Source organism: Peromyscus eremicus, chromosome 14 (genome assembly GCF_949786415.1).
Source record: "Peromyscus eremicus chromosome 14, PerEre_H2_v1, whole genome shotgun sequence".
Lineage (NCBI taxonomy): Eukaryota > Metazoa > Chordata > Mammalia > Rodentia > Cricetidae > Peromyscus > Peromyscus eremicus.
This window is the reverse complement of record NC_081430.1, coordinates 46,917,942-46,941,130: the sequence shown is the minus strand read 5'-3', so window position 1 is coordinate 46,941,130 and position 23,189 is coordinate 46,917,942. Positions and strand designations below refer to the sequence as shown.

Genomic DNA, 23,189 nt, shown 5'->3' with positions numbered 1-23,189 from the left:
CCTCTCTCCTTTCCTTCCTTTCTCATTTTGAGACAGTTTTGTAGATTGTCCTGGCTTATCTGGAACTCACTATGTAGATTAGGCTGGCCTTGAATTTGCAGCTATCCTCCTGCCTCAGCTTCCTGGGTAATAGTAGTTTAGGCATGTAGGTTTTTCATAATGAAACTGTAGGTTTTTCACAAATGCTCTTTACCGAGATGAGGATATAATAAAATTATAATAAATTTATTATAAATTATAATAAAATTATTAATAAAATAAATAATAAATTAATTTCTAATTTATTAAGTAGTTTAAATTATAGGCCAGGAGGGGTTTGTCTAATGTTTTTTCTATGTCTATTAAGATGCTCATGGTGTTTTCATTTTCATTCTGTCATACTTATTACATTAATTGATTTTGAGGTTTGACAGCTTGCTTTCCTGGTTGCAGTGTATAATTGTTTTTACATGTGATGAATTCTGTTTGCTAATATATCATAGAAGATTTTAGTACTCCTGCTTAGAAGGGTTATTGCTTTGTATTTTTCTTATCTGGTTGTGGTATCAGGCTTTATAAAATGATTTGGGAATTAGTGCATCATGGTTTAAGAAGAAAGTCAAGGGGGAAAAAAAGCTCCTAATCTCTTCTTAAAGAAACTGACTTTACAGCAGAATACAGAAAACAGTCATCTCTAAATGTGTTCTCAAGAACAGTGGAGGCTGTGATGAAAGGGAATTGGGACAAGTTTGGAAACTCAGATGCTATGCTAATTGAAAACATAGACCAGTCAGTTTGCCCAGAGGCAAAAATCTCAGAGTCAGGTCTCTGAAGTTAAGTATGAACACAGGAGAAGGCGCCTGGGTCTTCTGGAGTTGAGTATGAGGACAGGAGAAGGTTTCTGGGTCTTCTGGAGTTGAGTATGAGGACAGGAGAAGGTGTCTGGGTCTTCTGGAGTTGAGTATGAGGACAGGAGAAGGTGTCTGGGTCTTCTGGAGTTGAGTATGAGGACAGGAGAAGGTGTCTGGGTCTTCTGGAGTTGAGTATGAGGACAGGAGAAGGTGTCTGGGTCTTCTGGAGTTGAGTATGAGGACAGGAGAAGGTGTCTGGGTACTCTGGAGTTGAGTATGAGGACAGGAGAAGGTGTCTGGGTACTCTGGAGTTGAGTATAAGGGGAGAAGCCCTCTGAGTCTTGCAGGCTTTAGGAAGTAAATGCTTTAGGAAGTATTATCCAGGTTCTACTGCTCTCTTTTGCAGTGGGAGAAGAGACAGTGACCTCGGGTCTTCTTGAGTTCTAGCGGGGCTTCGTTGTTCTCAGTAGCACTGCACTCAAGGTGGATTTGACATCTGGAATAGGGACTGGGGAAAAAGGAGCTTCCACTTGTCAGCTGTGCACATCAAGCATTTATCCTCCAACATGCAGCTGGTTCAGGATGAGAAACTGATACGCTGCCCGTCCTGGGAAACTGGCCCTCCAACTTGCAAGAGTCTGTGTTGGTTTCCACGTGGATGGGTCATGATCAGGGAAGAGGGACTGGAACCCAGGACCTATGCCATCACTGTTTTGACCAAATTCCATCATGTTTTCTTTAGTAAAATTTCCTTCATTTGTTCTATTTCCTTGAAACCATGTCAGGCCTTTACTAAATTTGGATCTCTTTTTATCAGTTTCAATGGAGCGTGTCTATGGAACTCCTCATGTAATACATGTATTTTCAGATTATACTGAGATTAACTGTGTTTTCTTTATAGGGACACATGGAAGGAGAGGTGTGGGGTTTGGCCACACATCCTTACCTGCCCATCTGTGCTACTGTAAGTGATGATAAAACCTTAAGAATATGGGATCTCTCTCCTAGTCATTGTATGTTGGCAGTCCGGAAACTGAAAAAGGGTAAGAGGCTCTCAGACTTCAACAAAGATTAAGCTGTCACAATCTTCTGACATTCACAAGTAGCCATAGATTGTCTCTTGTAAAGGATTGTTGGAAATTCCTTTATCTTCCTTAGGCTGAACTCATGACATTCCAAGGGCAGGGTCATGGGGGATGTTCAAGGCAGGGTGGTTCTATTCAGTTTTATTAATGTTGTTTAACTTCTCTTTAACAGTGTAATACCAATTGGAGTGAAGTATTGCCCTCACTGGTCCTATAGTATGAACTTATTTTGTTAGTTGACTCAGTTTTGAATTCTAGTAATTGCTTCCGGAACTCTTGGTGTAGATGGTATTATTCAGGTTCTACTGCTCTCTTTTGCTTTTCCTTACAGTTCTGTAGTTAACAGCATTGGACATGTATCTGGGTTTACTTGGATCCGTCCTGCTTTATGCTTCCTGAGTTTGTGATCTTTTATTTTGTGTTAATATTAAAAAATTGTCTGCCAGTTAGGAGTACTTCTTTGCATTAGGTTATAGGCAGAACTCATGATTCTATACTTTTGGTTTAAATATTCTTGTTTAGTTATCTTTATTTTATTTAGCATTAGTTCAAGAGAGGAAGTTTGTTTTCCTAATTTGAAAGAGATATGTGTGAACCTTCTCTTTTTTGAGACAAAATCTCACTGTGTCTTCCTAGCTGGCCTCAAACTCTGTATAGATTAGGCCAGCCTCAAGTTCACAGAGATCCACCTGCCTCTGTCTCTTTAGTGCTGGGATTAAGGGTATGAGCCATAACACCTGGTAGTATTTGTGACAATTGTTTAAGTTAATATAATTAGATTACTGATGTCATGCGAAGTTAATTATGAGACAGTGATGGAAGTAGGCTCTCATAAGAAAAAAAATTTGACAAATGACTCAATTTTATAGCAATCAGAGAGCAAACAAGTATACATATACAATATACATAATACATTAATGTTTATGTTCTTGAAAGTCTGAGAAATGAATATATTCTGAATATTTACCAGCCTTTTGTACTTGAAACATTGTAAAGTTCCTATTAACAGCTTCTTTTGCTGGAATGCTGTTGGCCACCTGTAATCTCAGTAGAGGTGATATGATTTCAAGTTTTAGGCTAGCCTAGGCTGTACAGTAAGATCCCATCTCAAAAGCAAAAACAAAACAAAAGCTCTAGTCTCCTGTAGTTTTAGTTTTTAATTATAATCAATTCTGAATTTTTATGGAATTTCTGTTTTTGAATTCTTGCTGTCATTCCGTGTCTTTCTCTGTAGCCCCACATCACTGTAGATCTCTAGGGATGAACTATCCTTATGTAAGTTCTCTCCCACCCATTAATTAATCTGTTGGCTCATTTTAATAATTGTCATTATTTTTTTGCATCAAAGGCAAGATTCATGGGTTTGCCCAAGTAGACGTCTCTGAAAATAATTTCTCAGGCTACCAAGGGTGACAGTGTAGAGTTTTGTTTCTCTGTCCCCATTGCCAGGAACAAAATGGCATATAAAATACAAGGCTTAGAAGGATATGGAAATTGGAAGTAGTGTACATGAATAGGTGGCACAAATCTTTTCACACATTCCTGCTGCAGAAAAAAAAAATGTTTTCAAGAGGAGCTAGTATGAAATAGAGTTGTGTTTTATGAAGAGATTTTAGTATGATTTAAGCACGGGGGGTTAAGAGATGGGCAGTTCAGAAGTCACACCCAAGAGCATGCTTGTGGGCTTTCTCAAAGACAGTTACATTTCATTGTTTTTTCAGCAGCCATATATGCCATTTTGGAGAGTTTGAAGCTATTATGTTCAGAGAGTTGCTAAGAAATGTTATAATCATAGGGAGATTCCCAAGGGACCTGACAGGATAACAATCCATAAGATAAATGTTTAGGTCACAGGGATGTAGGAAGGTAGAAGCAATAGTCTTGTTTGAGTTTCCCATAGGCATCTGGGAAAACAGTAAAGCTTTAGTTGAGATCATACCATCTTAGGCTTTAAACTTAGTTCATTGGTATTTCAACATTCTTATTTGAAAGTATTTATAAATACAAGAAACATTGTCTCTATGTTGACAGCCTTTTGAGCAAATATGATCCATTGTGTTGGAATTTTTGCTTCTTAGCTGGCAAGAGGCTTCAAGGGGTCTCTGGGGCAAGGGACCCTTTTCATTCTCACGATCCCATAATGTTTTCTGTTTTGGTATCCTGCTTCAAACCTGTGGATCGCATCAGCTTGAGCCCACCTCCTCCTCTCTTCTGGTCATGAAGGATGTTTTGTTCTCTCTGTCTGTCCCTCCTGCCTCAGCTTCCTGAGTGCTAAAGTTATACCAAACCACCACATTCAGCAGAGAATAAAGTTGAATCGGATCACGTCCATGCCCTGTGTGGTATCATCTGGGCCACTGTACTGCTATAGCAGAGTTGAACCGTCTTGATGGTTATTTTGTGGCTTACAAACATGAAAATCTTTTTGTCTGTCTTTGCTCTAGAGCAGTGCTTCTCAACCTTCCTAATGCTGCGACCTTTAATACAGTTCCTCATGTTGTGGTGACCCCAACCATAAAATTACTTTAGTTGCTACTTCATAACTGTAATTTTTCTACTGATACGAAGCATAATGTAAATACCTGATAGGCAGGATATCTGGTATGCAACTCATGTGAAGGGTCATTTGGCCCCAAAGGGGTTGTGACAGGTTGAGGAGCACTGCTCGAGAGACCGCCTTATTTTGACTCAAGCTGTGAGTCTAGTGACAGACAACACAGGGTGATTCTGAGAGTTCCTCAGAAAGATGAGCATTTCTTTACAAAGCAGCTGCGCCAGGTTAGACTTCTCAGATACCGAAACAAACAAATGTGTGTTGGCAAGGGAGTCTTAGAATTATGTAGAAATTTGAAATCTCAAATCTTGTCAGAGTCCAACCAAATGTTCACATCCAAATTTCAGAGTTCCCATTTCAGTGTCCTAATTTTCATAGAAGAAATGTGGTGAGGCTGTGTAATTAAACTGACATTATAATTTATCCACAAAGTTAAATTTGTGTTTAATTTTTATGGACCATTGGGTGTCAGGGATTCTTTTAAACTTGCTATGGGAACTTTAATAATTCCAGCTAGTGCTGAACACTTAAGACCTGAGCTGGGCCGGTTGTGGTGGCGCACGCCGGTAGGATTTGCTGAAGGAGGCAGAGGCAGGAGGATCACGAGTTCGAAGCCAGCCTGGGCTAGTAAAATTAAAAAAATATTAAAAAAAAAAAAAGACCTGAGCTGGTTACTTCTCTCTATAAATGATTCATGTGTTCAGAATCTCTTGCACATCACCTTTCTTGTAATCATCATCAGCACATTGTTCATAGGCACCAGACACTTGGGCTCCCCAAGGCCTTAAGTGGACAGTCATCACAGTCAGCAGCTGGAGATAACTTGGCTAATTGTGGTGCTTGTGTGTGCTTTCAACTACTGGCATTTCATGGGCAAGGACTCAGACTGCTCAGGTCAAAGGTTACAAAGTGATAACTATTAAAAGGCAGTTATTTACTAAAAGGCATAGAGAGGATTCTGGAGGGTCTAAAGGAACGAGTGAAGAAAGCAGATGCACTGGAAAGACAGTGGACAATGACAAAGGAATGAACAGGAAGAAGCACCGGCCTTCTCAGGAGAAATTCAGATCTCCTTCGAGGAGAGGGCCTTGATGCCACTACACCCTGTGCCTCCTGCCAGTGGTGAAGGACTTTCCCAGAGTGTGTGGACCATGGCCAGTCTAGCAAAGCTTCTGCTGTGATAGCACAGTCATCCACAGCCCCACCTCAGTACCTATAAATCCATCTGCTGGCCCCACTACTCTAGAAGAAAGAAGCAAAGTCCCTTTCTTGAGTTTTGGCCTTGCAGTTTCCCTGTGGTAGTGGACCAGGGACTCCACTAGTGGAGAAGGAATTGTGCAATGGGAAGAATAGTGCATTGAATGTTCGGCAAGGGCAGCACACTGGGCAGAAACTAGAATACTATCTGCAATATAAGGCTGTGGAAAGATGTCTGCAGTTTAAAGTCCTTGTGTGGTTGGGTTGAGCTGCTTTGTGTGCAGTTTCCTGGCATGTAATTCATACCATGTAAAAGGAGGGCAGTCCACATTGGCTGCTATGCAGTGTTGGGGACCATATGAGCCCTATTGTGCATGCAATTTCCAGTTGTACAATTTCGGCCGTGCAAATCATAGTCAAGTAAATAAGAGCAGTCCTGAACAATCAAATTCATTCTTGTCCTAGTCTGATTTCTGTTACTGTAATAAAGTCCATGACCAAAAGTAAGCTGGAGAGAAAAAAAAGGTTATTTCTGCTCACAGCTGGGGTCCATAGGGAAGAATAGTTAGAGCAAGAACTGAAGCAAGATCCATGGAGGAGTGCTGCTTACTGACTTGCTCCTCCTGGCTTCCTCAGCCTGCTTTCTTACACACCCCAGAGCTACCTGCTCAGGGCTGGCACCACCTACAGTGGTCTGGGCCCCCCATGCCAATCATCAGCCAAGAAAATGCCCCCACAGGCTTGCACACAGGCCAATCTGATGGCAGCATCTTCTCAGTTGAGGTTCCCTCTCCTCAGATGATTCTAGCTTGTGTCTAGTTGACAAACTAACCAACACAGTCTTGGCCAGAGGCTCAGGTCACAGGATAACAGGTTTCAGCTCTGTCATGTCAAGTAGCAGTTTAGGGTTCCTGGACAAAGCTTGTGGAAAGTTCCCAAAGGAGATGACTGAGTTATCTGTAGAGTCTCTCATTAATGGCTTTCCTGCCACAGTACCGTTCTTGGCCAAAATCAAGTTGGCTGACAAAGCAAAAGTATCTACAGGTTTCAGCTTTAATATTATAGCATGGAAAAGAAGAATGGATTTGGGGTTGGCTGGTAATAAATGACAAATTCTATCCAGATTCATGTTTATAACCACCACCTGCATACTGTCACCTCCCCTGTTTGTACCTCTAGCTTGTCCTCCCGACAAGTGTTAATATATGGCAGATGGCTTTCATCATGTCTTCCATTGAGTTTCTTCTAGGCACCCTTAACTGAAGGGGTACATAACACATGTACCCATCTCAGTAAATGACATGACTGTTGCATGTGGACTTTGTCTTTTTCTCTTACTCCACAGCCCTTACTCAAGTCCTACCAGGTCTGTCTCCATACTAGCCCATTCCTGTTCCTTCACTGCTGCCACCTCGCTCTAGGTCATCACTTTCTCTTGACTCTTAAGTTGCAGCCATCGTTCCTAGATTTCTTCATTACCAATGTATGTTTGATAATTAGATGGTTACTTATTCCCAGTTCAGTCTGATTTTTCATTCTGTAACAGCCTCATCCCTCCCTCAGATTATATGCTAGTACCGAAAGCTTTAGGGTTTTGCCTATGCTTGCCATATGTCGTGCTGTTAGGTTAAGCCCATTATTATCTAGAGAGATATTTATCAATGTAGCCTGGCCCCTTTTGAAATAAATAGTAACATCATTAATAATAAACAGTATTACTATTACTCACATATAGTTTTGAAACAGATCTTCCTAGCTTAAACTAATAATTGCCTAGTATCCTTTTTTATTTCTGAAGCATTGTTTACAAAGATGGCCTTGCCTCCCACTCCCACCCCCAATCTTCACTTAGGTCTTTGGCTTTTTATTAGTTAAAAATTCTCTTTCTTTTTCTTCACCTTTGTATTAAGTGAAATAACTACGTTTTTGTTAAGGTTAGAAGCTAGTTTGTTTTAGCAGAATTTCTTGACTTCCTTTTATGTTTATTTGAGGCCATAATAAATACAGGTTTCTCTGTATAATTAGAGGTCCTTAAAGCACATACCTTAACCATGTGTATGTGACAAGAAATTCCCTGATGCTTTCCTTCTCTTTCAGGTGGGAGGTGCTGCTGCTTTTCCCCTGATGGAAAAGCCTTAGCTGTAGGTCTCAACGATGGAAGCTTCTTAATGGCAAATGCAGACACTCTGGAGGATCTTGTGTCCTTCCACCACAGAAAAGATATTATTTCAGATATCCAGTTTTCACCTGGTGAGATTGCATTGAAATTGTATTTGATTATTAGTACCCATCTAGCAGTGAGTAAATGTATCAATGAGTAATAATTTTCTAACTTACTTTATCTCAGGCCATACTGTCTCTTTCTCTCTGTCTCTGTCTCTCTCACTCTGTGTGTGTGTGTGTGTGTGTGTGTGTGTGCGCGCGCGCGCGCGACAAATGTGGTTTTTCAGTTTGTGGTATATTTGCACGTATACTTGTAGAGGACAGAGTTAGGTGTCCTGCTCAATCATCATCCCCTTTAGTTCATTACGACAAAGTCCTTTACTGAACTCGAAGCTAGGTTAAGTGGCAAGGTCAACAGTACTCCTGTCTCTATCTCCAACAGTGTCGGGGTCACAGGGTATAACCATGCCCAGCTTTTCACATGGGTGTGAAGATCCAGACTTAAATCCTCATGTTTTCATTGCAAGCACTCTTACCATTGACCACCTCTTCAGCCCCAGAGTTTTACTTTTTGATTGGGCAGTGGGGTGAGGTGTGAAAGCCCTGCGCTTGGCAGGTACAAATGTCTTGTTTAATCTTAATCCTTATGCCACTAATTTTCCAAATGACTTGGGGCCAGGATGCTTAGGTGGACTTCAGCTTTTATGTTTGTAAATCAAAGCGGCCAGATAACTACTTTTTGATATCGTAATGCTTTTGAAATTGCATTACTTTAGGTCACCAATTTCTTTGATTAATTGTCTGCTACAGAGCCAACTATGATGTAGGAATTACTAATGATAAGACAAAATTTCTTATGTTGATTTAATGTCCATTTCCTCTCAAACTTAGCAGGATTTTTTTGGAAGGATTGATTGTATTAAAATTGGATCATACATGACTCTTTAGAATTTTCTGTCCACTGAACTAATGTGTATACTAAGAAAATGTACTTCATTTTTTATTAATATTCTTGAAGAAATCTATTGTTATTTGATATCAACATTTATGTCTGATTATAATGTAACTTATGGGACACTTAAGATTTCCCCCAAAAGATAAGTAAAGTTACCTGTAGTTGCAGAGTTAAAAACGCCTCCCAATGTTTCCGTTGTAGGTTCTGGGAAATACCTAGCTGTGGCATCCCATGACAACTTTATAGATATATACAATGTGGTGAGTAGCAAACGAGTGGGAATATGCAAAGGAGCTACCAGCTACATCACCCACATTGACTGGGACACTAGAGGTAAGACTGTGTGTGACTTAATATCGACAAGAGCTTCATGTGCTCTAGTGTAGCTCTTTAGAGGAACAGGCATGATTCAGTCCAAGGTGAACACTGCAGAAGTTTAGACTTTTCAGTAGTTCATCTAATATATATCAGATGAGAATACAGTAGATGTTAAGAAGTTAATTTTAAAGTAATTAAATTTTATATGAGAAAGAAATTTATCCATAATGTCCTGATTTTTGTCAGGTGAATTTCACACATTTCAAATTTGGAAATAGATATGTTAGTGAAGATTTTAAAAGTATTTCTTCCATTATGTAATATACTATATGTTTTCTAAAAATCATTGTAATCTTATGGCATAGTATTCAATGAGTACTTCTTTGCAGAATGCATAGCATATAATGCTTTGAAAATTTTAGAAAAATGTTAAATATTTTAAATGCCCTCATTTTAAAGGATATCTCACATTTTCAATTTTGTAAATTTCTTATTATAACTTAAGACTTCTCACATATCCTTAAATGGTTCACTTGTACTTTTAAAAAATTGGAAGCAATTTTAACAAATAAAAAATGTTTCAAGTTTCTTTTTTTTTTTTTTTTTTTTTTTGGTTTTTTCAAGACAGGGTTTCTCTGTGTAGTTTTGGTTCCTGTCCTGGATCTCACTCTGTAGACCAGGCTGGCCTCAAACTCACAGAGAGCCGCCTGCTTCTGCCCCCCAAGTGCTAGGATTAAAAGCGTGCACCACCACTGCTTGGTGTCAAGTTTCTTTTTAATGTGAATAGCAACTAAAATAGTTTTTATCTATCTGCCAACATAAAAATAAGCCTTTTATGAATGAAATTATTTAATTATATGGGAATTAAGAGAATGAAATGATGTTAATATATTCACTATAGAGGAAGCTGACCTAGGGCCTTGCACATGCTAGTCAAATGCTCTAACACTGAGCTTTGTCCCTACCCTATTTCTGATTTTGTAATTTCAGACAGGGTCTCACTTAATCCCACAGGTTTGCCTTGAATTCACTCTGTAGTCCATGCAGTCCTTGAATTTGTGAGTCCACTGCTCTAGTCTCAGCCTTTTGAATGGCCTAAATTACAGTCCTCAAACCTAAGTTTTCCTGTAAAAATACAGGTAAATATCATGGAAACAAAGCTGTCACTTCATAGGGCGTAAGAGATTGCTTGTTCTGGAGCCAAATATGAGTGGCCATGGCCTAGGAAAACAGACTCGGGTTCCCCAAATACCATATTCCAAGGTAGTAACACTTATATGAAGTTTTCATAATCAAAAAGCAAGGAAAGTTATAAATCAAGACATTTAAAAAATACATTTGTGTGTAGACAAGATAGATGGGTTATGCAGAGAGGAAGCTCTGTTTAAGGCCTCAGCTGCTGGCTGCAAGCATTAGTCTTTGGGTTGGTGGACGCTAGGGCTCTGAATATTCTAAAAGGGCTTACCTAATTAACAGTGGCCAGCATACTAGGTCACACGCAAAGATGAGTAGTAAATGACTACTTGGGGGACTAAAGCTAACCCATGATAACTTGTCCCCAGACCAGAAAATTTCCGCTCTCCCTAGAGAATTACACAAGTTCTGATCTGCCTATGAGATGTGTATCACTTCTTACGTTTTGTTTTCTTTCTGAGAATTTCAGTTCAGACTCACAATATTTGTATTTATGTGTTTAATATATCTGTAACTTTAAATTTTTTTCTTTTAAGGAAAGCTTTTACAGGTCAACACTGGTGCTAAAGAGCAGCTATTCTTTGAAGCTCCCAGAGGAAAAAAGCAAACTATCCCCAGTGTGGAGGTAGGAAGATGGTGATGCTTGTAGTGATGCTTCTATGATTGACATTGGTTGGAAAGCTGAGGCCTCCTTCCTGTCATTTAGCTAGTGTGATGACCATCCATTCTCACGTTGTTTGGATAGGTCTGTGGGTGGGTTTGTTTTACTGGGCTACATAGATACCTAGATGGGTAAACGAAAGAGACTTTTGAAAACAAGGAATCCAAGCCTGATGGTGCATACCTTTAATCCCAGCCCTTGGGAGGCAGAGGTAGGCGAATCTCTATGAATTCAAGGCCAGCCTGGTGTACAGAGTGAGTTCTAGGCTTGTCAGTGTTTACACAGTGAGACCCTGTCTCAAAAAAGAAAATGAAAAGAATATAAGAACTTGTATACTTAGCTGCACTCAAATCACTGTCCTAAAAGGACAAGAAGCATCCCCTGGTAAGAGAGAATGTGCCATCTCCTTTGAAGTACTGTGTGTATGACATCTTTTGAAGACTGTGTACCTAAGATGTTTGTTCTGGCAGGTATATGTGAGGGTGAGAGGGTGGGGTGGAGGAGAGATTGGGAGGGAGGAAGGAAAGAGTATTATTCTCAATTTTTGTGTCTGATAATATCACTAATTTGGCATGACCTAGGAAGAGATGCTCAGCAAACTTAATGTGAAAGGGGCTTAATAAAGAAAGAGTCTCTCAGAGTTCTTAATTTCTAAACTGATTGGAAAATATGTTTATGATACATTAATAGAGATTTAGATGCATAGTAAGCATTGTTTTGGCTAATCTGTGGAAAGAATCAGTTTTACTTATCACTGTTGCTCAGCAGCTAGGACACATAGTATGTATATAGCAAGTATGTCCTGAATAATATTATGTTGAAATTCAATTCTCTGAGGGTAGTGGGGCTGGGGAACTATATAACCAACTAAGGATTTAGCAGTTTTCCTGTTAAATCTTATACAGTGATAGAGAAGGGTTCAGACTTGCCCTACTAAGTATTAGAAACTTACAGCATGTTTTTATATTTTTAGGTGGAAAAAATTAGTTGGGCATCATGGACAAGTGTACTTGGTTTATGTTGTGAGGGAATTTGGCCAATAATTGGAGAAGTCACAGATGTAACTGCCTCTTGTCTCACCAGTGACAAAATGGTCCTAGCGACAGGGGATGATTTGGGATTCGTGAAGCTGTTTAGATACCCAGCTAAAGTATGTGTTTTTCTTTAACTTATCTAATGATCATTGTAATGAAATTGTGAAGGTAATATAAATTTCACTGTTTTAATATTAATAATGCATGCATAGTAAGTAATGTTATATCACCACAGGTTTGGAATTGTGTTCCCTATTCTTGGCATCATATTTATAGCTTTTATCTAAAATAAGTATTATAGTTTACTAAACTGTGGCTTGGTTTGTATGTTATGTATTATACAGTGCCTTGTTTATATGGTATATTGTGTAGTGGTTTTCATTATTAAATATACAAATATCCTTCCCTCAACATTTCTTTAGCCACTATTAAATAAATTTTATAATTAATTATAAGTATAGATATAACTTAAATATATATCATTAGGAGTCAATATAAGCTTTATAAATGTAGGTTTTATATTAGAAAATAAGGCAATTAAATATTAAATATTTAAATAAAATTAAATAACACTGACTTAATGTGATGATTTTTTTTTCTGAAACCAGATAGTACAGATTCTTTACAGTGCTCCATAACCTAGGCAGTGTTGTTTGATTTTCAATTCATTTTTCTTTTTTACTAACCTCTGTTCACACCACTGTGAAACATCAGGCTCTGCTTACTACAAAAATAAAACCTGTATGTGTAGTACAAGTGCATTTACTTCCTAACTATCACATATTAAGTTATATGTTGTAACCTAGCATCAATATGAACATAAACAAAATTTGAAGTGGGTGCTAAAATAATATCATGGTATTTGGCTCATGGTAACCTCAGCTGCCCATATCAGCATTTTTAGATACTCACTGAAATGAAAATATAGGTTTAAAACTTCTTATTGGGAACTCAGGCAATCAAATAAACATCCCAGACCTGGGAATTTTGATCATAATATGGAGCTTACGCAGCCTGTTTGATCCCTGATAGGAGAAGGGAGGAGAGGAAGGGAGAGCTCGCTGTAGCAAGAAGCACACAATCTTAGAGAAACTCTATGCTTTGAAGACAGATTTCTCCTCCTTAACTTAAAAAAGGAGGGTCTTTATTACATTTATTTGTGGGGAGGAGCATATGTGCCTCATGGCCTGCATCCATATGGGGGCCAGAGGACACTTGGAGAGTCGGTTCTCTCCTTCCACCAAGTGCTTGTGAGGACTCAACTCCAGTAACTGGGCTTGGCCACAAGTTCCTTTGTCTGCTCAGCCATCTCACCAGCCCTCTAATTTTCATTGTCTTTTTTCCCCCCAGAGAACTCACTGATTTTGCTACTCACTATGTTTTACTTACTTTAAATAAAGTTTTCACATTTTTTAATTTATTTGAATGTGGGGGGTGGGTGGGTATATATTCACACATGCATGTATGTGTGTGAGCATGTGTGTACCATGGCACATGGAGGTCTGAAGATATTTGCTGAAGTTGGTTCTCTCCTTCAGTATGGCTTCTAGAGATCACATTCACATCAGACTTGGCAGCAAGCACCTTTACCTGCTGAACCACCTCCCTGACACATATGCTTTTTTTATTTAAGAAACTTTATTTTAACAACTTTGAAAAGATGTTCACTTAAAACCTGCTTATAGTTTATTGATCTCAAATTTACTTGCATAACTAATCTTTCCTAGGTCTATAACTTAAGAGTTCTCTATAGTAGAACTCTTCTACTATGTAAGTTCTCTATAGTAGAGTACCTATTGCCTACTTAGTAGGTGTGAAATACCAGAGGACAAAAGAAAGAAACAAACTATGTGTATGTAGTATTTATCAAAGAAAGCACAGTGAATTGAAGTGACATATGATTGTGTGTGTCCATATTATATATATATATATCTCTCAAACTTTAAAAACAAAAGTTTCAGTGCCAGAGTTCAGAAAGAATGTTTGACTTCATTTTATTTTCAGGGAAAATTTGCAAAGTTTAAGAAGTATGTGGCTCATAGTACACATGTCACAAATGTTCGCTGGACTTATGATGACAGCATGCTGGTTACCCTGGGAGGTGCAGATATGTCTTTAATGGTATGGACAAACGAAATGGAGAGCTATCGAGAAAAAAAGTCTTGTGATAGTGAAGAGTCTGATATAGATTCTGAAGAAGATGGAGGTATATCATTTTAAAACATTTTAACAAAAATATATAAAAAATAGCTCTACTGATTTAAACTACAGAAGTTAAAAATAAATAATAATAGTGTTTGAACAATTGTGTTATTAGTGTTTGGGTCAGTTTACAACAAAATTGTTTTTGTGATTTATAACTGGTGTGTATTGATTACTTGGATAGTTACTATCTGTAAGACAGCCAATAATACTTTAAGTGCTGTTAAAAGCCTTTATGTTATTGAGCTTTATATTTTAAGATAATTTTTGTTTTCTTAATATGTCAGTAATATCAGTAATTATAAGAACACAGGATGAATAATTTAATCATCCACACAGTTGAAGATATTTACTAGTATAATTATGCACTTATGTACATAATATTTTTAATAAAAATGAGGTGATCGAACTCATCTTTGTAGCTTGTAGCAATGTACAATTAGTGATAATTTGTAGATATCATTACATATTATTAAATAGTCTTCACATAAATTTTTCTAGTAGCATATTTAGTAATGTGGCTTTAACAATTTATTTTATACTGTTGGAAGAGGTTGAATTTATAAGAACATAATTGATCACCTTATTATCACTTAGTAACATTCTGTTTTGATGCTAGGCTATGACAGTGATGTGACAAGAGAGAATGAAATTAGTTACACCATCAGAGCCTTATCAACTAATATTCGCCCAATGCTGGGAGTCAAGCCTCATTTGCAGCAAAAGGAGCCATCAGTTGATGAAAGGTAATAAGAAAGTTTAAAGTTAGGTAAGAGAAATGATACTGATATAAAAAATTGAATTATATTTAAATGGATTTCCTGTAGAAGCTACTAGTAGTATTCATTTCTGCAGTTGTGAACTACTGTTAGAAAATGTCCTTAAGTACTCTTGGTGTTTACACTGTCTATATGTAAAGTTACTATGATTTGATTAATATTATTTTCTGACTTTCATAAGTGTGTGATAGATTGGGGAGGAGATAAGGTGTGACTCAGTCTCTAAAAGCCCTCAATGAAGGCTCAGCTATTACTATTTCAAAAAATGTACCCAAAAGATGAATTGAAGTGGAATTTCTTTAATGGAAATTACTGATCTTGATAGAGAATCAACACATGCAGAGCAATTTTATGAAAAGAAAACTCTCGTGTGTTTCTGTATACACATCCAAGTACATGTTTGGGTAACTGTACATGAACACAAGTGCTGGTGCAGGTCAGAGACAGAGCATGGCTGTTGGCTGCTGTTTCTCAGGAGCTGTCCTTTGTTTGTTTTGAGGCAAAGTCTCTCGCTGGGCTGGAAATCCCCAAGTAGACAGACAAGTCTGGCTGACCAGGAAGTCTCAGGGCTAACACCTGTTTTTTGGGTTTTTTTTGACATGGGTTCTGAAGATTGAACTTAAGTGCTCATGCTTGTAAGGCAAGCACATTACTGACAGAGCTGTCTCCCCAGCCCAGCAGGGAACTGTCTAGTAAAGTCTTTGCTAAGAAGGGAATTTGGCCAAGTGTATTCCAAGTCAAGGATGGAGAACAGTGAAGAGGCATTTGGGATTTGGATGTGTAGCTCAGTGAGAGAGCACTTGCCAGCACACCTCAGGCCTGGGCTCTAGTCTCAGAATCACAAACAGAACAAACAAGCCTATGGTATAGACTCCACAAGTGAAGAGGTTTTAAGAAATAATAAAAGACGTTGTCCAGAAACAGTGAGAAACAGAGGTAGTGGTGGGTGGGGTAGCAGCGACTTCCAGAGACGGCTATCATGAAGGAAACTTTGCCATGAGAAATTCGTGTTTGATGGAAAACATGAAAACATGAAATGAGGGCCTAATAGTCAGGGCCAGGGATGAAGTTAGGGGTGACCGCACCTAATAATGGGGAAGGAGACCCCGAGGCACTCTGAGGACTCACTGCTGGCAGTATTCCCAGGGAACGCTCGCAGCTCCTTTCTGCTTCAGGTACTCAGTTTGTCCATAAAACAGCCTAGGTAACAACAGTGGGCGGTCATCGAAAGAAGAGTCAGAGGCTGAGTGTGCGTTTTGTTCTGGGTGAAGAGGAGAAGTATAAAATTGTTAGGAAAGTCATTCATACCGTGATCTGAATACATGTATTAAAATTCCAGGGTGAGGCAACTTGCTAGAAGACAGTGTCTAGTGCTAAGTTCATACATTTGGAGCCAGACAAAATGCTGCAATACCCATTTGTGCCATGTATCAGTGTGTGACCTTGAAAAAATATTCATCTCAACCTGTGTTCTTCACAGGCAGAATGAGAGCTATAATCCTTATCTATGGATTATTTCAAGTTCTAAATAACATAATCAAGAATTAAATACTAAGAATTAAGAAACAGATCTTTACTAATGATAGCACACTCATTTAATGAAAAGAGGGTAGGCTGGCATGATGACACCCATCTGTAATCCCAGCACTTAGGAGGCAGAGGCGGATAGATCTCTGTGAACATGAAGACAGCCTGCTTTACAAAGGAAGTTCCAGGCTAGCCAGGCCTACAAAGTGAGAGCCTGTCTCATTTAAAAAAAAGAAGAAGAAGAAGGAGAAGATGATGACGACAGAAAGAAAAAGTAACCTAAAATACTAATCCTGAGATTAAATATTCACAAAGTAATCAGTACTATCTTAATATTTATTAATCACAGGAATGGAGCACATATAAACAAATATGGGTTTTGTAAATTAAATATTTGAAAAATTAGTACTATTTAAGGAAATTTCTATCTCCCACATAATGAAAAGTAAAAAGTGCCGTAATCTCTTCCATAAGGTCTATTGATTTTTTCAAGGAGAAATTTTATCATTCATCAGCTCAATTTGTTATATAGCCTAACTTTACTCTGGAAGACATAGTTTGTCACAGTAAAGCATATCTCCTCTTCATTGGTGAAGCAGTCTACGTGACAGCAGATGGAAAGGTTTTCCTGTTTTGAAGAGTTCTTTAATGCTTTCATTGCGGCAACCATTTCCGTTAGTTAGTTGTTTTTGTTCGTTCTCTTGAGACAGGGTCTGACGTTGTAGCCCAGTCAGGCCTGGAACTCCCTGTGTGCTGTACCCCGGGCCTGCCTCCTCCTGTGCATACTTCTTCTGCCTCTGCATCGCAGGGGCTGGTAGGAAGGTGTAAGCCGCCATGCCCAGCTCTCGTTTGGACTTTTTGCAGCTAACTTAGAATTAGTCCTGAAGTGTTTTTTGCATTTCATTCTCAATTTCTGAAGTGCCAGTTCTGCTAAGTTCTTTTGAAAATGCTAAGACAGATGTCACTAATGTGGCTCAGAAGAGCCTCATTTTCACACACAAAAATGATAAATAAGAGGAGATAAAAGGCAATACGTACTCTGCCAGTTTTGAATGTATTATTCAGAGTATGCTTTAGTTGTTTAAATAGTTGTTTTATATTTTAATGTTGGTCGTTAAATATTAATCAGTTACTTCATAATCAGTTAAGCCTTGAATCATCTACTTTAAAGGAAATACTTGTGATGACAATTGATTGTTACTGTATTTAGTTAATACTTTGTGGATATTTTTTTGCTGAATGATTTTAATAGTGATATGACTTTCTTTTTTAGTAAGTATTTTATAGCAAGTATTTTGTATCTAAGGTAGTTAATTTTTAATCGAATTTCTAGTGTTTTAATTAAAATATCCAAAATCTATTATAAACTTAGAAATTTTGTATTTTCTTAAAGTTCTTTTGCTGTTACTTTTACTCTGCTTACTTACTGTTATGTATATTCACCATCAGTTTCTTATGTTTCCCCACTTTCTTCTCCTTTGCCTTTCAAAGACAGGGGGTAGTAAGGTAAGTGTTTCTAAAGGACATGTCCTATCAAAATGTTTTTTAGTCTGCTTTGATTCCGAGAGTATTTCAAGATATTAATTTTTGCTGTAAAACATTTAGTTACACTTGACAAAACCAATTAGAAAATGAAATGTGGTGGTTATTGTGGAAGTAGGTCTTCATTATAATTTTACAAATGACTGTTCATGAATCCGTGAGTTTTAGTACTTCCTTTAGATGCCCGTGAAAACTAACATAGTCGTATATATTTATCAATGAAAGGTTATTCACTTTATAAACCATTTGTTCCATTTAATGATGTTTAATACACTCATTCATTTTTTAAAAATACGGTAATTATGGTATTTTTGTGTTTAACACAATTATATGGATAAAAAAGGCTGTTGGAGCGCTGGCTTACAGCTACCTTCAATGAGATGAAATTGTCTTCAGAGCAATTCTAAAGGAGACATCATGGAAATGAGCCAGTTTTAGAAGGAAAAAAAGATGCCACTTTCTAGAAAAATGCTAGGAGATACGGATGAAAAGTGCATTTGAGACCAGATTGTTCAGAAACCCAGTCAGTGTCCTTGAATAATTTGACAATGGAAATTAATTGTCTGGGAAATTCATTGTGTTTTCAACAGAGTAATATATGCACAGATGACTCCAGAGTATGGCTTGATGTCTGAGCAGGACCACGTAATCTTACACGATTTTAACAGAAATGAAGCATTCAGACCTAGTCTGTCTGGAAAGTAGTGTGTTTCCTTTAACTGAGCTCCATGTTAAAGGAAACCCTGGCTGTTCTGAGTACTGTAGAAGAAAGCACAGAGTGAAAGAAGGCTGTTCTAAGAACACTCCGTTATCTAGGAATCACTTGTTTGAAACATGAAGCTAAGTGGAGCTGTAATTGCTGTCTTGGATATGGACAGCTTTTTACGTGAAGTAACCTCACTGTCACAATGTGCTTGGACAGCCATCTGACAGGAAAGCTGTGAAAGGAGACACCTGTGCTCCCTTTCAATTCTGTCAGTCATTATGTTGTCATATCTGTCCTCCCACTCCTGGGTCTGAATCTAGGCCTCAGGTGATAGGCAAGTGTTCCACCACAGCTTCATCCTCAGACCCTTGTGTTTTGATTTGATTTGATTTTGGTGTTTTGAGACAGAATTTTGAAGTGTAGCCAGAGCTGGCTGGCATTTGAGATCCCTTCTCACAGAGGCCAGAATGCTGGATTTCCATCACATACTCCCTGCTAAACTTCATTCTGCTATTAAGGGAATTTTTTTCTTGGGGAGTGGGAGAGATGTGTTTTGAGACAGTCTTGCTCTGTAGCTCTGGCTGCCCTGGTGCTAATAGTGTTGCTCACGCTAGCCTTCAACTCACAGCAATCCTCCTGCCTCAGCTTCCCAGAGTGTGGCATTATAGTGGCATTATAGATGAGTACTACCGCACTCAGTTGGCATTCTTCTTTTTAATGATACTTCCTTTTTTAGCCAAGTCTCAAACTCAGTAAGGCCCTGAATGACTGAGTCTGACTGCTTGAGTTGGTACCAGGAGAACCTTCTTAGCTGTGAAAGATGGTCTCATGAGACAGTTTCTTTAAAAGCAGCCTAGCAGTAGCTGGCTAAGGTTCTCTTCTCCTTCCTTAAGAACAGAGTCAAGAGGAATGACACTCTAAAATTTATCACAGCACATTCTGAATTCTCATATGTCTTCCTTTTTTAATCTTCTGGTTTCTCTGCCATTAATGGATTAATTTAAGCTTTTCTTAAGTACAAGCCTTTAATGTATGAAATATAGTTTATCTGTGCTAAACCTAACGATATTTTATTATGTGAGATTCTGTAATCATGTTTAAAATTCAAACATGTGTTATAATACTTTTCCTTTTTTCCCTGCTGCTGAAAAGAGGATCCAGGTAACCCTGTCCTTGTTAGGTTTACAGGACCAGACTTTGTGTTTTTGTCAGCTCTCCTGTCTGCCCTTAGTGAGCAGTGATGCTTCGTCTCCACCTCTGCTCCCACTGCCTCCCTCCAAAGGAGCAGCATCTGAATTGTTTAGCTCACATAAGTCACTGTATTACTAACAGTTTGTGCATCCAAATTGTATAATTTTACAAGCCAAATAATTTCATTTTAGGCAATAATAGGATTTATGTAAATAATCCTTATAAAATTAAAATATGCTTAATTGTTACGTAAGGTTATAGAGGTAAAGCTTGCTAATGGGATTAGAATTAAAGCTATGAGGTACTTACACGTTGAATAAAGTTCACAAACAAAGTTGACTTGGAAGAAAAGCCAGGTTTTCTGTCATTTTTTGAACTAGTTCAGGTAGAAATATTCCAGGTATGAATATAATTAAATATTACAAATTTAGTTCTATTTTTACTTAAGAATATTCAAAAATGTGAAGGTTTGAACTTTAAAATTCTATGTTTACTTTGGAAAGTTACACATTCTTGCTAAAGGTATTTTTTTTTATACCAGTTAGTAATGCTTGGTACAGACTATTTCATGCACTATGTGAATATGTACATTTATTTAACACTATTTTACAGTACTCAGGATCAAATCCAGGATTTGCTTGTGCTAGGCCACCGTGCTGCCACCAGGCTAGATCCCCAGCACTGCATTTATTTTATATTGTGTGTTCAATATATACCGGGCTAGAAAGATAGCTCAGTGGTTAAGAGTACTGACTGTTCTTGTGGAAGACTAGGTTCAGTTTCTAGCATCCACATGGTGGCTCACAACCATCCTTAACTCCAGTTCCAGGGCATTTGACACCTCTTCTGACCTCTGTGGGCTCCTGCTTGCACATGGTACACATACACTCAGACATGCATGGACTCATGCACACATGTGGGCATGCACATACACACACACACACACACACATTTTAAAAGATACAACACTTCTTTTAGCTTTACAAATATGTAACTTGACAGTAATTTTGAAATCTATATGGCTTTAATTAATAATTAAATGTTGGAAGTTTTTATAAAATTAATGTGTATCTTTTCTAATTTAGTTATAAATTGAATATTTAAAATTTAGAGAGGAATTAATGGATGATTTAGATTCAATGTTTAGATTATAAAATATTTGAATAATGGTTGAGATGGACTAGTAAGTGGCTTTTAAAAATTAAATAAAAGGTTTTATAAAAGTTCTTCCACAATTATATAATTTAAAATATGAATCTATGCCCTTGTTGGAATAGCAGATTCTGAGCAGATAAGAGAGGGCTTGATTCAAAAGCTATTATGTAAGGAAAGGTGATAATTTTTCCATAAACAGATTAGGGAAGAGGGAAAGTTAGAGGCAGTAATTGTGGTAATGACCTTTTGGGGGTGCTGAGTGGTTTACCTTGCTTTGTGAATATAAAATGTCTTCCTTGAATAACTTTCTGCTGTGGATGCCGTTAGCCACCATGAGGGAATTCAGGCAGTGGCATAGTAAAGGGCGTGGAGGAGCATGGAGAACATGCTGTTAGAAATTTGAACTCCTGTGAATTATGTTACCAGTAGTGTAGAAAGTTCATGAAAATGTCATCCAAATTCACTGTCAGAATGTTTTAGGTATCTGCTGTGTAAGCCATAAGGGATGCTCCAGAGCAATAATCCAGGCTTTGATGATACTGTACGCATCCAGAAATGTTTGAGTGTGTCAAACTAGCATTCTTATATTTGCCTATTCTTATGCTATGTTATTTACATTGTGAGACAGAGACCAAAGATAATAAAAGTAAAATTGAATAAGATATTCTTTCTTTCTACATTATAAGTTATAAAGATATAGAGAGCACAGTCTAGTGGAAAGAGAGTGGGCTCCCTTTGGGGAGGGTGACATTTCTGGAGGACAAGTTGGGAGATCAGTGGAGGCTGATAATTCTGTCTTTCCTCCTTCCCACTCCTCTCTTGCAGGCCCCCAGTGAGTAGGGCCCCACCACAGCCAGAGAAACTTCAGTCAAACAATGTTGGCAAGAAGAAGAGACCCATAGAGGTAAGGAAAGCAAATTTCTCAATATTCCCAAGCTTCCTTTTTATAAAACATTCAAGTTTTGCCATTAGTTTTCGTGAAACTGGGTATATTGAATTATCTTTGCTTGGTTGGTTGTAAAACTTGGTTGCTTAATTGTTACTCAGGTCTAAAATTTAGATTGATACTCTCTGTTTCTTTTAATTTCAAATGAGTCTTTTATTGTTGCATAAGTAATATCCTGAATTGATCTGTATCTTGGAGAAATGTCTAAATGTAAATTTATATGAATGATTTCATGAATGAATAGGGAAGCAAAGACATCTTGGTAGTGTCTTATAGTTAGTAAATTGATTTTATAAGTTAAACATTAGATGCACTACTTCAGAAACTTTTTACCCATGTGATACATTTAATATATAGGGCACATGGAGACTGTGTCTCTTTCTCTCTTCCATCAAGAAACCTTCTCACGGGCATTTCCTAAAGACAATATCAGCAGCAAACAAGCAAGCTGTGCTAGATCCGCCATGAGAAAGGTGTACAGCTACAGGAGGGTGATGAGTGGAGCTCCCTCCCTCCGCCCATAAGATCCGCCATGAGAAAGGTGTACAGCTACAGGAGGTGATGAGTGGAGCTCCCTCCCTCCGCCCATAAGATCCGCCATGAGAAAGGTGTACAGCTACAGGAGGTGATGAGTGGAGCTCCCTCCCTCTGCCCATAAGGCAGTGAAAAGGAATACTTCTAGTTGTAGGATTCTCTGCCAGAACTTTACCCAGGACTTGTCAGAAACAGCTTTGGGCTCTCCTGGGTGTCTAATTTGAAGATAATTTACCTTAAGTATGTAGAACAAGTACCTGGACTAACAATGAATACAAACTGAAACATTCCTTTGGACATAAGAAATGTGTCAATGTTTAACACATGGAAACTTAAATCTATTCTATTGGAATGAGATGACCTTGTGATTCCCTTCTCCTTTTTATAAGTTTATATTAAAAAATATGGAATGTGTGTTTCCATCACTGAAAGCATGTTACAGTATGTCTAATGGCTGTTGAACCCATGAAGTCACAGCTGTAGTGGTCACCTGCATAAGACTGGGCCCATCAATACTCCACCACCAATAGGGAGTAGCCTCAGGCCCCTCTCCCCAAGGAGCTGTAGTCAGTGGTTTCTGGGGGAAAGAAATCATGCTCCTCAGGGGTACCGCCCC

General features: G+C 38.1%; 1 protein-coding gene across 1 annotated transcript in view; it reads left to right on the top strand.

Annotated features, from left to right (window-relative positions):
* The window catches only part of Eml5 (EMAP like 5), a 120,278-nt gene that overhangs the window by 66,161 nt on the left and 30,928 nt on the right, over nt 1–23,189 (top strand). Inside the window, exons 21-28 of the mRNA XM_059279779.1 lie at nt 1,732–1,873; nt 7,764–7,916; nt 8,986–9,117; nt 10,833–10,921; nt 11,931–12,107; nt 13,996–14,197; nt 14,813–14,939; nt 21,919–21,997. Coding sequence (XP_059135762.1) covers nt 1,732–1,873; nt 7,764–7,916; nt 8,986–9,117; nt 10,833–10,921; nt 11,931–12,107; nt 13,996–14,197; nt 14,813–14,939; nt 21,919–21,997 — 1,101 coding nt within the window. The remainder of the gene's footprint in view (nt 1–1,731; nt 1,874–7,763; nt 7,917–8,985; nt 9,118–10,832; nt 10,922–11,930; nt 12,108–13,995; nt 14,198–14,812; nt 14,940–21,918; nt 21,998–23,189) is intronic.